Source organism: Chlorocebus sabaeus, chromosome 24 (assembly GCF_047675955.1).
Source record: "Chlorocebus sabaeus isolate Y175 chromosome 24, mChlSab1.0.hap1, whole genome shotgun sequence".
Classification (NCBI taxonomy): domain Eukaryota; kingdom Metazoa; phylum Chordata; class Mammalia; order Primates; family Cercopithecidae; genus Chlorocebus; species Chlorocebus sabaeus.
In genome coordinates this window covers 37,205,753-37,224,221 of record NC_132927.1, presented here as the reverse complement: position 1 = coordinate 37,224,221, position 18,469 = coordinate 37,205,753, and the positions used below count along the sequence as shown (strand labels likewise).

The following is an 18,469-nucleotide window of genomic DNA, read 5'->3' as shown; positions in this document are numbered from 1 at the left end:
AATATATAAGTAAAATATACTAGAACCTCATTTTAACATCGTTCTTCGAGTTACACAAAGTAGTGGCATGTCCACAAACAATATCTAGGAAATCACTTTAAATCCTTCATAGTTGGCAAGATATAAATAAATAGGCATAAGGTTAAGACAAATTACAATATGAAAAATGAAAGTCATTTTCATAATTCTTATCACTAAACTGATATTGGGATAGAGATTGAGTATCCCAAATGAATTTATATTTTGCCAAATTCTAGAAAAACATAGTTTTCCCCAGTACATATTGTGTGGACTAAAGATGGCCATCACACTCCCATTAGGAGGTGAGATCTATATCCATTCCCTTTGAAACTGAGTGGGCTCTTTTGCTAATATGGTGGAATCAATGCTGCACCAGTTTCCTAGCCCAAGCCCTAAAATGTTAGCATCTTCTACTTCCTTATTCTTGGAATATTCTCTCTTGTAACCCTGAGCCAACATGTGAGAAGTACAATCACAATGTTACAGAAATTGATGCAGTTTCTGATGTAGTCAGCCCCTTCACTAGATTCACGGTAAGGACTCCCCTCTACTAGACCCACTGCACTCAACCCCATGTGGGAGGGAGCACATGGGTGAGTCAGTGCAGATCTAGCTGACTGCTCCAAGCACCAACACAGGAACAAGTTTTGTGTGGGGCCCACAGTCAGACCAGGCACAAGCAAGCAAGTGCAGGACCCAGCCATCTGCTCCAGGCATAGACACAGAAGCAAACTCCATGTGGGGCCCACAGCCAGACCAGGCATGTTGCCTCAAGGGGAACGTGGCAGTGCCCAGGTGAGGGTGCCCACAATCCAAAAGCCCCAGGGGAGGTGTTATAGTGCTCCTTTAGTTCCGCCGTCAGACAGCAGTGTGTTAGCAGCTCAGTCGGCTTCTGGCCTTGTCACCTGGGGCAGCTGCTCTCCACCAGCAAGGACAAAGTGCCAGTGTGGCAGCCTTTCTGGGTACTGACACTCGGTGGGTCCCAAGCTCTTGTCTGGCATCCAAGAAGAATGAGGTCACAGGGATGGTTAAAGATGGTGAAGGCGATAATTTTACTAAGCGACGAAAACAGCTCTTAGCAGAGAGGGGAGCTGGAGAGGGCAGAGGAAGGGCAGGTCGTCTTCCCCAAAGTCAGGTTGTCTCTTTCTCTAGTTACTGAGTCTGGGGTCTTGATAGGCACAGGATGAGGAGTATGTGCTGAATTGGCTTATGAGTATGCAAAAAGGCTGAAGTGAAGACACTACCCAAAGGTGGGCATGACAGTATAGAAAACCAATTAGGAAAGGGTAGGCATATATAAAATAGGTGAGGAGTGGGGATCAATCAGAGGAAAGCACACCAAAGAGGAGGACAAGTTCTCAATCTGGTCCAAGGATTTAACTTGTAGCTTGGCTTTCAGATTTTAAACTGTCTTCGACATGGAGGTGGGGTTTCTCCGGGTACCCGACCCTATCTGCCTAGGCATTTGGCTGCCTCCTGTCGCTATCAAAACCACATGGAGAGGTGTCCTGAGAATACATTAGGGAAGCAGAGAAGCCCAAAAGAACCACTTAAATTCCTAACCGTTAGAATTGTGAACATAAAAATACATTGTTCAGTGTGGGTGGGGGGCAACCTCTTATTCAGCAATAAATACACTGATATCAATACATAACCAACAAAACTAAAGGTGAACCAGATTACAAATACTGGAAATGCCCTTTAAATGCCATCATTCAGCCTACTAGGAAAGGTAAATCCTGAAGAATGTTTTTTACAATCACAATTAGCATTAATACATACCAGCTCATCTAAAAAAGCCTGCTTATTCTTTCTTTTTAGAATCTGCTGCAGTTGTTCTTCTTTTTGTATAAATAATCTTCTTTGTTCATTTTCCTGTCGTTCCACTTCTAAAGCTTCTTCCAGTTCTTCCTGTTCTCGAGTCTAAAACACAAATTTATATATGGCATGGAATAAATTTGGGAACCAAGAGCAATCATATACCACACTCTAATACTTTCTTTATTGGAAGCATAAAACACACTAGTCACTTATTATTTAATAATGTAGCAATTCCATATTGAGGGAAATAGAATTTACTTTATTTCATGTAGACATGTTACTATTAAACAGAACAACTATTCTGTTATACCATACTAGTGGATTTTGCTATACTAAGGCCACTGGGAACATATTAAGGGAATTTGAGGGATGAGTTTAAAAAGATGACTAGAAACAGAAAGGTATACATAAAGATCAATTGGATTCAAGACTGACAATAGGAGGAATAGTTAGAAGTATATTCAAACAATCCAGATAAGAAATAAGAGCCCTATGCAGTGGCTCGTGCCTGTAATCCCAGCACTTTGGGAGGCCAAGGCAGGTGGATCACAAGGTCAGGAGTTTGAGATCAGCCTGGCCAACATGGTGAAACCCTGTCTCTGCTAAAGATACAAAAAATTAGCCAGGCATGGTAGCACATGCCTGTAATCCCAGCTACTTGGGAGGCTGAGGCAGGTGAATCGTTTGAACTCAGGAGATGAAGGTTGCAGTGAGCCAAGTTCATGCCATTGCACTCCAGCCTGGGCAACAGGGCGAGACTCCGTCTCAAAAAAAAAAAAAAAAAAAAAGAAAGAAAGAATAGAAATAAGAGCCCTAAATACAGTAATAATCTAATTAGAGTGGGGATGAGGCTTAAAACATGAGTGATCATCAACAGAATATAAACACTGACCAAATATGGATTGAACACTTAGATGAATGCTGGCACCATTCACTGAAACAAAGAACATAGTAACAGACGAAATAGACTTTCATTAAAAAACTGTCAAAAGAGACAAAGAACATTATATAATGATAAAAGGGTCAACATATAGAAAATTATAACAATTATAAACAACTAAATATATAAAGCAAACTGACAACTAAAGGGAGAAATAGCAATATAGTAACAGTAAGAGACTTAACTCACATTCAATAATGGATGGACCTTTCAGAAAGAAGATCAATAAGGAAACAGAAGTCTTAAAACAACTTTATAGTTCTGCATATGTCTGTTAGTTGTTATTCCACTCAACAGCAGCGGAATACACATTCTTCCCAAGCACATACAGAACTTTCTACAGAATAGGTCACAAGTTAGGTCACAAAACAAGTCTTAACACATTTAAGAAGACTGAAATCATACCAAGTATCTTTCCTGACCACAATGGAATAAAACCAGGAATCAATAGCAGAAAGAAAACTGAAAAAATTCACAAATATGCACATATGTGAAAATTAAACAATAAACTCAAAAAATCATTGGGTCAAAGAAATCAAAAAGGAAATTAGAAAATACCTCAGGTCAAACAAACAAAAACATAGCATACCAAAACTCCAGGGATACAGAAAAAGCAGTACTAAGAAGGAAGTTTCTTGTGATAAACACCGACTTTAAAAGAGAAGAAAGATCTCAAATAACAACCTGGCTTTACATCTCAAGGAGCTAGAAATTTAGTAACAAACTGAGCTCAAAGTTAGCAGAACAAAGTATTAAAATAAATAACAAAGATTAGAGCAAAAATAAATATAATAGAAAATAGAAAAAGAACAGAAAAAAATCAACAAAATTAAGTTTTTTGAAAGGATAAAATTGACAAACTCTTTGCAAGACTATGAAAGAGAGACTCAAAATCAGAAAGAGGAGACATTACAACTGATGCCACAGAAATAAAAGGATCATGAGACTACTATGAACAATTACACAGCAACAATTATACACTTCAGTTAATCTAGAAGAAATGAACAAATTCCTAGAAACATACAACCTACTAAGACCAAATTATGAAGAAATAGGAAATCTGAAAAGACCTAGAACTAGTATGGACACTGAATCAGTCATCACGCCTCCTAACAGAGAAAAAGCTGTAGTGGTGAATAATGCCAAACAGTTAAAGAAGAATTAATATCAATCCTTCTCAAACTTCTAAAAAATTGAAGACAGGGACACTTCCAAACTCGTTTTATGAAGCCAGCATTATTACCCTGATGCTAAAACCAGACAAAGACATTACAAGGAAAAAAAACTGCGAGCCAATATCCCTGATGAACAAAAATGCAAAAATCCTCAGCAAAATACTTATAAACTGAATCTAACTGCACATTAAAAGGATCATACAACATAACCAAGAGGGAATTATCCTTGGGATGGAAAGACGGTTTGACATACAAAATCAATTAATATACATTAACAAAATAAAGAATTAAAATCACATAATCTTATCAATACATGCAGAAAAAGGCTTTGATAAAATGTAACAACCTTTCATGATAAAAGTGGTGGCTCACATCTGTAATCCCAACACTTGGGGTTAATGAAACATTTTATCTATGCATACCTATTCTGCTTATATCTTCTGATGTTCCCAGAGAAGGTTACTAGGCAAAGAGAGTAACATTAATGACATACTGATGCTCTCAGAAATAAGATACTTTTAAAGAAAGCTAGGCTAGGTATGAATGGAATGAAAATGTAGTATCAATTCATTGAGAGTTTTACAGCAGGAAAGAAATGCTGATACAAAGCACTATAAGACTATAAGGAGGAAGTCTCTTCTAAATACAAGATGAAAATATATGCTATGTGATCCAAATATGCTTGTATCCTTTTCACTAATTACAAAATCCTGATAAAGTATCTCAAACATAATTACCTCTGCTTTTCCCTACAACTAGAAAGTCAAACTGTACTATATAAATGATAGCTAAAGTGTATAAATTAGACAATTGATCCTTTGTATGCATACAATTCTTTTTTCTTTATAGAATACATTTTAATACATTTAATAATAATGACTCCTGAGATATTTTCTTTTTTTTTTTTTTGAGACGGAGTCTCTCTCTCTGTCACCCAGGCTGGAGTGCAGTGGCACGATCCCCACTCACTGCAAGTCCTGCCGCCTCCCGGGTTTACGCCATTCTCCTGCCTCAGCCTCCCGAGAAGCTGGGACTACAGGCGCCCGCCACCACGCCCGGCTAATGTTTTTTTGTATTTTTAGTAGAGACGGGGTTTCACCCGTGTTTGCCAGGATGGTCTTGATCTCCTGACCTCGTGATCCGCCCGCCTCGGCCTCCCAAAGTGCTGGGATTACATGCATGAGCCACCGCGCCCGGCCGAGATATTTTCAAAACAAACTTCAACATGAGATCAACTAAAACAAACCAAAATCATATTTATATCTAGATAAATAGATATATCATATTATATCTATGATACTATTTCAGTAAAACAAAAAAGGTAACTAATTGAGAAACCAAAGTTAAGCTTAATTGACAAATGTCTTCCTCTGATCTAATCATGAATTCATTTTAGTTTCTAATAAATAGTGTCCTTGTTTTATCTCCCTCTTGGGAGCTCCATCAACGTCTGTGTGGGTTTACTCCCTCCTTTAAAGAAATTAATGTTCAAGTCCAGCCTGGGCGACAGAGCGAGACTCCGTCTCAAAAAAAAAAAAAAAAAAAAAAAAAAAAAATGAGCCTCCATTGTTTTGTGACCACTGTCCAAATGCTAGCTTACCGGAAAATTATACGAGGAGGCAAAACTAGCGTTAACAATCACCTATCTTATGGATCCATTTCCTTAAGAAAGCACAGTCTAACATAATGCTGCCAAAGTGGTTTTTGCTGTAGTAATGTGTGCCTGCCTACCTACATACCTATACAGTGTATGTTCATATTTCTGGTCTAAATTTCAGCGACATTTTTTGTAAATGTAACTGGTTTAAAGGAAGATGTATTTTTAAAGTATCATGTGGAAACATTTGTTTCCATTTTTTTTTTTTTTTTGAGACGGAGTCTCATTCTGTCACCCAGGCTGGAGTGCAGTGGCTGGATCTCAGCTCACTACAAGCTCCGCCTCCCGGGTTCATGCCACTCTCCTGCCTCAGCCTCCCAAGTAGCTGGGACTACAGGCGCCCGCCACCTCGCCCGGCTAGTTTTTTGTATTTTTTTAGTAGAGACGGGGTTTCACCGTGTTAGCCAGGATGGTCTCGATCTCCTGACCTCGTGATCCGCCCGTCTCGGCCTCCCAAAGTGCTGGGATTACAGGCATGAGCTACCGCGCCCGGCCTGTAAACATTTGTTTCTAAGACAAAAAAAGAAAATACTTAGCCACCGACCAGTTTTAATTTATTTTTCTGAATAACATCTTTGTTTTCCTTTTGATATATCTCCATTTTCTTTTTGGTGTTGTCCAAATCCACATTGTTGGTCAAGTTGAAAACTGCATTAGAAAGAAAACAATGAGATGAAAAATACTTTTAATATAAATCTTGAGTAGATAATAAAAAATAAATACCACAGAGACTCATTTGTTAGGATGTCATTCTTTATAGCTCTATTTGTGACCTTTTAATCAGCTACCTATTTTAGAGACTAGCTCTAGTTACGGCAACCATGTTTTCCAAGCCAAATACAAGGACAGACTGTCTGACTCGCACAAAATACCTAAATGTCAGGATCACTCCAGAAAACCTAAGATACGTGCTTGCCATACTTAATTAGATCTGATTTTTATAGTCCCCTCTCTAGCTTTAAAAGCATACAAAATACTGTTTAAGTTTTTTTAATATAAAGAGTAAGTCTGGAATCTACTACAGTAGTCAGAATTTTAAAAAGAGTTAAAAAATCATATATTTGTATAATTGATATCAAACAAAAAACAGGTTTTATCCCCATTCCACTGGTCTCCAACATGAGTAGGCACAGGCTTGAATTACCTCCAAACCTGATTCCAAACCTTGTAGTCTAGCTCTAGAAACGTATGAAATAAAAGAGTTGGAACTTAAGAAGAAAAATAAAGGATAAACTGGCACCAAAACTTAGACTAAAAGAATTTAAGAGAACTACTGAGACATGTTTAGATACTACTAAATTTTCTGTGAATTAGAACTCTCTTTTTATAATTCCAAATCAAAATAATTTAAATTATAAATGCCATATTCCCTTCTAATTTTCTATATGTAAATCAAAGTTAGTATAATACTCTGAAAAATTTAAAAAAAGACCCTCTTGCTATATATAAATTCGTATGGAGCAATCCATATCAGTAAGACTCTCCTATTCCATAATTCAATTCAAGCTTCCCTTGTAATCTTTCTACATCCATTATTAGCCTTTCCACCCCTTCTCCAATTACTTACCACTGCTTCCTGCTTCTTGTCCTACAAACAAGACGGATCTACCCTAAATAACTCTGCTCTATCCCTTGGGTTTCTACAGATTGCTTCCCCATCTCACTCTTTCCTTTAATAGCTTATAAGAGTTAAAAAGTAATACTGGAGGACCAACACAGAGTTGCTTGTTTTGTTGAGTAAAGCCATCAAACAGACTCAGATGACCAATTTGATCTATAATTTCATTTTTGTCTTCTCAAGAGGCCAACGTATTTCAGAACATCAATTTATCATAATCACTGTTGAAAATCCAGGCTCATTTAGGTATAAAGGCAAAAGTCTATTCCGTTTTATCATATGCAATTTTAAATCTGGAAGAATTGAGAGAAAATGTGAAGCAATTATCCTCTAACAACTTCTCCAGTTTTTTAACATAAAGTGGAAAAGAAAGTAAGTCAGGGAATCTGGCTAGGATGCAATGTGGGACAATCTTCATAAAATCACACTCTAGTCCTGATACAAAACAGTCAGAGGGAGGCTCCAGACAAGCAGCACTCTCAAAAAGGTACCTCTGATCCTTAGTTAAAATGGTGATTCCACTATCTTTACCAACCACTCACAATCTACCTCTTGTATTTAATAGGCCATCCTCTGAGAAACCAAATCCAATGATTTTTTTCACAACTCTCACCATCCTCAACATCTACCAGATCCAACCTCAGCCTCCCAAGTCGCTTGGATTACAGGCGTGCACCACCATGCTTGGCTAATTTTTGTATATTTTAGTAGACACAGGGTTTCGCCATGTTGGCCAGGCTGGTCTTGAACTCCTGGCCTCAAGTAATCCACCTGCCTTGGCCTCCCAAAGTGCTGGGATTACTGCTGTGAGCCACCATGCCCAGCCATTAACCTAGGCTATCTGATTCCAAACCTGAACTTTTATCTACAATGCCTACAAAACTAGTTGTGTCATTTCTCTCAATGCCTGAAAACCAATGCTACCTAGCAGTCCTCTGCATTTGTATGCCCCTACACTTTCCCATTTCCATACCTGTGATTAAACTGTTCCCTACCCACAGGGCTCATCTCAGTACCAACCTCAACCCAGAACAACAGTGAATATCCACATATGACTCACCCTTCTGTACCCATTTTAATCACCAGCTCCTCCTTATGAGACACTTTGCAGTTACAATCTCTCCATCCCTGAACGCTTACAATACATTATCTAATATTGCTCTGCTGGCGTTTACCCACTTTCTACCCTGTATAATGATTTTCAATATGCACATCTTGTCTGACCTATTAGAAGGATAACTGGCACCAAAACTTAGACTAAAAGAATTGTCTAAGTTTTGAGGGCAGTTTCTAGGTCTCATTCATCTTTATTATCACTTCCACTACTTCTACTGTACTCCTATTAGAATGGCAAAACTCCAATGACAACATAAAATGCTGGTGCAGATCTGGAGCAACAGGAACTCTCGTTCCTTGCTGTGGGGAATGCGAAATGGTACAGCCACTTTGGAAGACAGTTTCCTAGTTTCTAACAAAACTAAACACACTCTATCATATAATCTGGCAATCAAGCACCTAGGTATTTACCCAAATGAATTGAAAACATATGTTCACACAAAAACCCACACATGAATGGCTACAGCCGCTTTATTAATCATTGCCAAAATTTGGAAGCAACCAAGACATCCTTCAGTAGATAAAAAAAAAAATGTAATATTATTCAGCACTAAAAAGAAATAGGCTATAAAGCCAAGACACAGAGGAGCTTTAAACGCATATTGCTAAGTGAAAGAAGCCAATCTGAAAAGGCTACATACTGTATGATTCCAACTATATAACATTCTGGAAAAGTCAAAACTATAAAAACTAAAAAGAACAGTGTTTGCCAGGGGTTGGGGTAGGGAGGAATAAACACACAGAAAAACACAGAGGATTTTTAGGACAGTTAAAAATGACTCTATATGATATAATGATAGATACACATAATTATATGTTTGTCAAAACTCACAGGCTGTACAGCACCAAAAATGAATCCTAGTGTAAACTACAGACTTTGTGTGATAATCATATGTCAATGTAGGTTCATTGATTGTAACAATGTACCACTCTGGTGCAGGATGTTAATAGTCAGGGAGGCTGTGCACTGTGCACATGTAGAGGGAAGAGATATATAGGAATTCTCTGTACTTTCTACTCAATTTTGCTATGAATCTAAAACTTCACTTAAAAAAAGTCTACTTTTTAAAAAAAAGAAAAAACTTCTCATCTGGTAAGGGCTAAAGAAATACTTGTTGAATTATCATGAGAGAAAAAAATAAACTAATATCCAACATTTATAATTACCTTTATAATTATAGATTTAATTAAAATAACCTTTATAATTACAGATTTGAACATGGCAAAGGAGGAAGGTTCAAAACGACAGGACTAAATAATCTTAGTTTCTTACGGTATGAATCTACTGAAAAGTAAGTGGTCAAATTGATATCCCATGTAGAGCTCTACTAATATGTTTAAAGCAGTTTAAAAAAACACTGTTTATTAGCAAACTAGACAGTTTACTACTGATTTTAACTTTTACATTAGAGCCCAAAAATAGATAAACTTGAATCTTAAGTGAAATTAATCTGTTTTTATACAAACAATTTCTTTTATGCTTATTAAAAACTTTATGAGTTCTGGATCACTTGAGGTCAGGAGTTTGAGACCAGCCTGGTCAAAATAATGAGGCCCCATCTCTACCAAAAAAATAAAATTAAAAACTTAACCAAGTGTGGTGGCACACACCTGTAGTTCTAGCTACTTGGGAGGTAGAGGCAGGAGGATCACTTGAGCCCAGGAGTTTCAGACTACAGTGAGCTATGATGGTACCAATGCACTTTAGCCTAGGAGACAGAGTGAGACCCTATCTCTAAAAAATAAACGAATAAATAAAAATTTAAAAAAGAAAACTTTATGAATTCCAATAAAAGTAAAATAATTTTGTTTCATATTTTAATTTAGAAGCAAAGGTAACAGCAACAATAAATGCAAATCATAATCTGATAACATAAACCTCTTCCTTTAAAAAGTAAGAAAAGAACCATAAAAGTGAATTGCTATTTTTAAAAGTTTTCAGATGAAGCAGGTCTCATTCATACCCAATGAATCAGGTTGGTACAACAGCCGTGAAGAAAAAGGAATAGAAGCTAATTTGCTGTAACAATCATTTGACCCTTTATCTGTTTACTAGTTTAGCTCAGATATTGACCTGCCTTTAGTCAAGTATTAAAAGCAAACAAAAAGCCTATTGTATTTTCTGAAAGATTTAATGTTATTTAAGTACAATTTTGAAGTCTTTTTGACATCCAGAATTTATTTTAAAAAGCCCTTAGGACTTTCTCACCCTTCTAAAATAAGAATTCTCTGCACCAAAAGAATAATCTGTTTTGCACCAAAAGAATAATCTGTTCATTATGAAACTAAGAATAAACCTTTGAGATAATCCCTGGAGCCATAGGAACAAGAATTTTATGTATAGATTGTCATAACCACAGAAAAGAGCCTATTGTTAATGCCATAAGAAAGTCCATCTTCATGTGTGCCCCTTCTATTGAAAATGTCTGATGCTATTATTCAAAATTATAACGTTTTCATTTTTATATTCATGTTCAAAAGATTCATAATGAAATTTATGCAACAAAATTACCTCAATCTCCAATTTATGAATCCTCAAACACTGACCCTCTGAGGCACCCTACTAACTCTAGTCCTCTCACTCCAGACTTAAATATTTATCTTCAACAGCACCCTTCTACCTATAAGATTGAGTTCAAATGTCTTTAATATCCTTCAAAATATGGCCCCAACCTACCTTTTTTCTCTCATCTCTAATAATTCCATAGAACTCCGTGTTCTAGACTCAGAGAGTAAGAAAATCCTATATTTACAATTTGGCTCCATTCTTTACTAGCAATGCAATCTTGGGCACAATACTTAAGCTCTCCGTGCCTCTTCTCCAAATGCAAAATAGGAATAAAAATGCCTGTCTCTTAGCGTTTCAAAAATTATGTGAGATAATGTGTGTACAGCTCAGTCTGGTACTTAGTAAATGTCCATTAAATTAACATTTTATACTTCTGATTAACATAAATAGTCAATACAGATATCACAGACATCTAACTAATTATCTTTAAAAGTATGAATAAAACACAAAATAGAGAGCTATTGAAACAAGATTTTTAAAGAAGTTTTGGCCAGGTGTGGTAGCTTATGCCTGTAATCCCAGCACTTTGGGAGGCCGAGGCGGGTGGATCACAAGGTCAGGAGTTCAAGATCAGTCTGGCCAAGATGGTGAAACCCCATTTCTACTAAAAATATAAAAAAAATTAGCCAGGCATGGTGGTGGGTGCCTGTAATCCCAGCTACTTGGGAGGCTGAGGCAGAGAACTGCTTAAACCCGGGAGGCAGAGGATGCTGTGAGCCGAGATCACGCCACTGCACTACAGCCTGGGCAACAGAGCAAAACTCCGTCTCAAAAATAAATAAGTTTTATTTATATGATGACAAACAGAACAATGCCATACAACTAAGTGGTGAAGCCGCACTGTAACAAAACTTAACAGGTCTAAAACTAAAGTTTTTACTTCATCTCTCATTTCTGCACACGCTTCACCCAACAAAACAAAATAATGGAAAATACTGCCTATTCTTCCGTGTTTACCTGATTAACACCATACAACTGCATGCGGTCGGGTCATAATATTTTAATTTATCCTTGCCTACTCTCTCTAACACACTTCCTACATCAAATCAACCACTTAAATATTCTGTGTCTAAAATATCCTCTATCTATACCCACTGTTACTATCTACTCCAAGCCCTCATTATTTCTCATCCAAATTACTGTAATGGCCCCTTGAAAAGTCATTTCTCACTCTTTAGTATCTCCTCTTAGACACAGGATAAAATCTTAACTGACAGCCTGGTTTACAAAGCCCTCTTTTTTTTAAGTTGACAAATAATAATTATAAATATCTACGGGGTACAATGTGATGTTTTGATATACGTATTCACTGTGGAACTATTTTATCTAATTAATTAATGTATCTATCACCTGACATGCTTATTTTTTGTAGCAAGGACACTGGAAATTCTTTTACCAATTTTGAAATATACATTATTATTAATTATGGTCACCATGCTGTGCAACAGACCTCAAAAACTCATTCCTCCTGTCTAATTGAAATTTCATATCCTTTAGCCAACAAAATAATAAAAAATACTGCCTATTTTCCAGTGTTTACCTGATTAACTCCATCCAGCTCCCCTTTCCCCACCCACCATCCATCTCACAGCCTCTGGTAACCACCATTCTACTCTCTACTTCTCTAAGTTCAACTTTTTTAGATTTCAGATATAAGTGAGACCGTGCCATATTTGTCTTTCTGTGACTGACTTATTTCACTTAGCATAATGTCCTCCAGCTTGACCCATGTTGTTGCATATTACAGAATTACCTTCTTTTTTAAGGCTGAAGTATTCCATGGTGTATATGTACCACATTTTCTTTACCCATTCATCCAATGATGGACACTTAGACTGATTCCATATCTTAGCTATTGTGAATAGGGCTGTAGGTTACAGACCCAGAAGTGGGATTACTGGATCATATGGTAGTTCTACTTTTAGTATTTGAGGAACTTCCATACTGTTCTCCAAAATGGCTGTACTAATTTACATTCCCACCAACAGCATACAAGGATTCCCTTTTCTCCACATCCTCATCAACACTAATCTCATCTTTTTGATAACAGCCATTCTAACAGATGTGAAATGATATCTCATTGTGATTTTAATTGGCATTTCTCTGATGATTAGTGGTGTTGAGCACATTTCTTTTTTTTTTTTTTTTTTTTTTTTTTTTGAGACAGAGTCTCGCTCTATCACCCAGGCTGGAGTGCAGTAGCACAATCTCGGCTCACTGCAAGCTCCGCCTCCCGGGTTCACGCCATTCCCCTGCCTCAGCCTCCCGAGTAGCTGGGACTACAGGTGCCTGCCACCACGCCTGGCTAATTTTTTGCATTTTTAGTAGAGACGGAGTTTCACTGTGTTAGCCAGGATGGTCTCGATCTCCTGACCTCGTGATCCGCCCGCCTCAGCCTCCTAAAGTGCTGGGATTACAGGCGTGAGCCACCGTGCCCGGCCGAGCACATTTTCATATACCACTCGTATGTCTTCTTTTGGGAAATGTCTATTCAGGTCCTTTGCCAATTTTTTAAATCAAGTATTATCTTGCTACTGAGTTCCTTATATATTTTGGAGATTAACCCTTTATCAGATTTCTGGTTTGCAAATATTTTCTCCCACTCTGTAGATTATCTCTTCACTCTTTTGTTTCTTTTGCTGTGAGGAAGTATTTTAGTTTGATATAATCCCATTTGTCTATTTTTGCTTTTGTTGTCTATGGTACTAAGGCCTCCTTAATCCAGCCTGTTTTTCAGGCCTCATTTTTAGTCACCCCTCATGTTTTATCTACCTATAACAGACTACTTGCTCATTCTCCAACACGCCCCACATTTTTCTATCTCGGTGCCTTTTTCTTTTGTTACAAATGTTTTCCTAAGCCCTTTCTATCTGGTTAACTCCTCTTCCTCTTTTAAGATCAAACTCATATGTCATCTCTTCTCTTACCTTCACCAAACCATCTCTCTATTTCCCAGTGCTAGGTTAATTGCTTTATCTGTATTCCCACAGCATTTTATAAATGCCTATTTATAAGACTTATCACATTAAATTATAGTTATTAGTTAACATAATTATCTCCCCCTTTAGAGTCTGAGCTTATTGAAGACCAATACCACATATCCCCATCAATAAAGCAGTTTACATAACATAATTTAAAAACTTACTGAATTGAACTGAAGTTCAGAAAATAAACTATAAATCCAAGAGGTTACTTCCCAAAAATCATCAATATCTTTAAATAGAGTAGAACCACTCTTTAATCAACACAATGAGGATTTATAGTTGATTATTTAAATAGGTCTGTTAAAGGAGGGAAACACACACACACACCTGTCTCTCTCTTCAAATACTTTAACTTAAAACATACATAGTAAGTATATAGTCATTCTCTAACTTAATGACATACAGCAAATTCTAGCCTTTAATTAGAGTTTTTCTTCTTCCTTATATAGGCCATAACTGTCATCTATATTGTTCAATTTCCTTTTTTGTTGTCTGTTTTTTTGGTATTTTGAGACACGGTCATGCTCTGTTGCCTAGGTTAGAGTGCAGTGGCGCAACCATGGCTCACTGTAGCCTTGGACTCCTAGACTTAAGCGATCCACCTCAGCCTCCCAAGTAGCTGGGACTATAGGTGTGTGCCACTACACCCAGCTAATTTTCTAAATTTTGGTAGAGATAGGTCTCATTATGTTGTCCAGGCTGATCTCAAACTCCTGGGCTTAAGCAATCCTCTTGCCTTGGCCTCCCAAAGTGCTGTGATTACAGGCGTGAGTCACTGCACCTGGCCAATTTCCACTTTTTAAGAAGTGACTTAAAAACCTGAGAAGCAGAATCCTTTAGAGTTTTACAAGTTTTTCCCCAACTTTACAAATGATTTAACTTTAAATATTTAAATTACATATAATATTTAAATATGTATTTAATTACCTAACTACAATAACAAGTACAACTGGCATAAGAAGGTTGACAGCATTCACAATGCATTCATTATGCTGTGGTTATCAGTGAGTACATTTTATGGAAGAACTGGGGAATGTCAGTTACTTCAACGAGACAATTAAGTGGAAATTGGTTAAGAGAGTTTTCCGATACTGCAACTGAAGACAGTCTTTCATGAATATACGTAATAGCAGAATCACTTTCAAATTAAATGGTCTGAGCCACAGTTTCTATATTTTGGTAAAGAAATCATTACATGTTGTATCCCTCTAACATCCAGACTTGCTCTTGCCTATCAATTCTAGTACCAATTATGGGCCCCATATTGTCCATACCTTCAAATTAATTTATCTTGGAGCAAGATATATTTATATATATATTTTTTTAATCACAGCTCAGTCAGAACCTTAATCCCAGAATCAAGATCTCCTTGTAGTTCATCCCCTAAACCTATTCCTCACCTTCTCTGTACATCAGTTTCTTTTAGTTATCCTGACTGCCTGTTTAGAATTGTGAACATGTATTCAACTTGTACTGCAACACCTATAATCTCCTTTCCTTTTATTGCTTGACCAGACTTTTGACTAATCACATTACCTTTAAAATACACGTAAGCTACTATTCTTCCCAATTGCTATCCAACAGCTTGTCCTATACTTAACATCTATGTAGAGCCAGATTTCTACATACCTTCATACTTGCCCAGTTCTTGTAGATTTCTTTCTGGTTTTTCTTCTCAGTCTACATTCTAACTTTTCCACTTTGCCTTGTCACTCCCAATTCTACCATCTTTTCAGCTAAAATCCATAGTCACTCATGATGCTAAGATAACATACAAAGTGCAATGAGTACACGCAGAATGGAAAAGCAGTGACTCTTATGGCACTGAAAGATCCCTGAGAAACCCTAAATTATGTTTTCCATATGTTTTTGCTATGGCATAACAAATGAACTTAGACATATGAGAAAAGTTTCAGGTAACAGTTGAAACAAAAAGATTTTCTGGATTTTCTAGTAAAGAAATTAAAGGAATTAGAATATTTATTATTCCTCAGGAATGTGAATTTTTTAAGTTTGCCATGTATTAATCTTCTAAAGAATGATTCATTTATTATAATCTTATTTTTAATAGTAAATATTGAGTACAGTTACCTATCAAGTTTGAAAGAATAAAAATGATTCTTGTTTGATCTTCATAGTCTCATTCTAATGTTCACAGTATATAACCTTTGTGCCATTTCCAAACCCGCACTTAGTAATAATTATTGCAACTTTAAAAAGCAGCATTTTTTTTAAATCAATATATAACAACTTCCAAAGTTTTTAACATCTCTGAAATTTTAAGAAAACTGAAACATTAGACAAAATCTTCCTTTTGACTAAACACATCAGAAAGAAAAGACACAAAGATTACTCCAACCTCTGATTGAAGAATAACACTGATTAATAGAATGCCACTTCAACAGTCAACTGCTTCAAAGTACTTTAAGACTACTATATCCACAGAAGCACAAATAATGATAAACATATGGCTTTAGTCACTATAAATATGGTTAATAGGAACCCCATTTTTGAAAAATCAGAATATGCTTTCTTTCATTTAAACTACTCTAACATGTTATCAACATACAGACGTATGTACCCATATAGTCTTCCTCCCCAGCTACAAAGTGTCACTACCTCTATTAAACGTATTTTTCCAGAGACAAAATATTAAATAGGTTCTTTACCTAAGTATGCCTTCAATTTGACAAACACAACTCAAGTGCAAAAGAAAGTAATTAGGTAAATGTTAGCTATCACAACTAAACCTATTAATAGGTTTTTATGTGAGATGTTCTCCTAAGCATTTAAAAGATAAAAGCACATGGTCTTATAGGCTAGCATACATCAAATTAAAAACATACCAATTTCTTCCACTTCTTCCAGGAAGTCATTGTATTCTCTTAGACTAGGAAAATCTTCTTCCCTTTTATTGTATCTTTAAGAAAACAAAAAAGAAATCTACATATTACATATCATTGCTTTTAATATTATCTAACTGGTTTACTTGTTCTTACCTAATTCATATATGATACAAGGAAAAGAGTTGCTTACTGTGTAAAACATCATTCTCTATTTTTTTTTTTTTTTTGAGATGGAGTCTTGCTCTGTCGTCCAGGCTGGAATGCAGTGGCACAATCTTGGCTCACTGCTACCTCCACTTCCCTGGTTCAAGCAATTCTCCTGCCTCAGCCTCCCGAGTAGCTGGGATTATTACAGGCACACACCACCACATCCAGTTAATACTTTTTGTATTTTGTAAAGATGGGACTTCACCATGTTGGCCAGGCTGGTCTCAAACTCTGACCTCAAGCGATCCACCCACCTCAGCCTCCCAAAGTGCTGGGATTACAGGCATGAGCCACTGCGCCCAGCCTAAAATACTGTTTTCTTGACACCGGGTTTGTAACCAAACCAAAAATGCAATTCTTAAATTCTTATGACTACAGAGAAGTAGGATCAGGAGAAAATGGTACAATATGCAAAATCCTTGTTAAGACTTCAGGGAAAGATAAATTGGGAGCTTGAAAGATTGGGAAATGAGCTTAAGCAAAGCATATCAGCGGAAATTATGGTATTATTTACTTATAAGGGATTCACTAATCTCCAAAACACAAAAAAAAATTGAAGCGACTCCTCCATTTTTATGACATAGTCTAAAAAATGCTAGATCAAGAAAATCTTTAAATATTGTAATGTACCTGTGAAGAATCAGTAAATTGCAAGGAATTAACAATGAAAGATCAAAATCTAAGAGACTACCTTGCAGAAGTTATACAAACAATAAAAGAGCCGCTAGGGGCACTGATAAAGTACCATTGGTTATGTACCTAGAAAGATGCTGCTAAAACACTGATTACCTGGGTTGAAATGTATACTACCAAAAAGGAAAATAAATATATCAATTATTTCTTATAATAAAAGAAAGGATAAAAAGAAACCCAAAACTATTAACAAAGAGTAAAAAGTAAAGCCTAAATTGTAAATGAAAAAGACAGATTAATAATATATAGGTATATATACACATATATACACACATATATATACTATGCCCATGTGTGTATGTATATATACATAAAAATATACATACCAAAATAAACTACAGCTAACACATGATTTTCTCTAATAGCCTTCAAACCTCAACTTAATGTTACCTCCTCAGCCCACATCTGACATCACTGACCACAGCAACACTGACCACTAACTATATAACACTATTCTCAATCTATAATAAATAACATTTGTTTTGGTTTACCTGTTTTTTGTCTTTTTGCTATCCTGTGCTACTGTACGGTAAGTCTCATGAGGACAGAGTTCATAGCTGTTTTACTCATCACTTTGTAACTACTGCCTAACATGCATAACACAGTGTTTACACATAGTAGGTACTCAATACATGTTTATTAATCAAAAAACAAATACAAATGAATAATGAAGCCATCAATCAAGAGGCTCTTCTTTAACAAAGATAAATAATATTACTCAGTTCTCTAAGAACTTAAATGAATTTATACTTATATACCTGCTACTTGTCCATATTTATGAGGAAAAAATAATCAATTACTGACATAATTGTTAAAGTCCTC

The 18,469-nt window shown here is 36.3% G+C and overlaps 1 protein-coding gene across 1 annotated transcript in view; it reads right to left on the bottom strand.

Moving 5' to 3' along the window:
* MNAT1 (MNAT1 component of CDK activating kinase) overlaps positions 1-18,469 on the bottom strand; it is a 241,105-nt gene that overhangs the window by 157,345 nt on the left and 65,291 nt on the right. The window contains exons 3-5 of the mRNA XM_007986886.3: positions 16,748-16,821; positions 6,159-6,262; positions 1,804-1,944 (exon numbers count right to left, since the gene is read on the bottom strand). Of these exons, the coding sequence (XP_007985077.1) occupies positions 1,804-1,944; positions 6,159-6,262; positions 16,748-16,821 (319 nt within the window). The remainder of the gene's footprint in view (positions 1-1,803; positions 1,945-6,158; positions 6,263-16,747; positions 16,822-18,469) is intronic.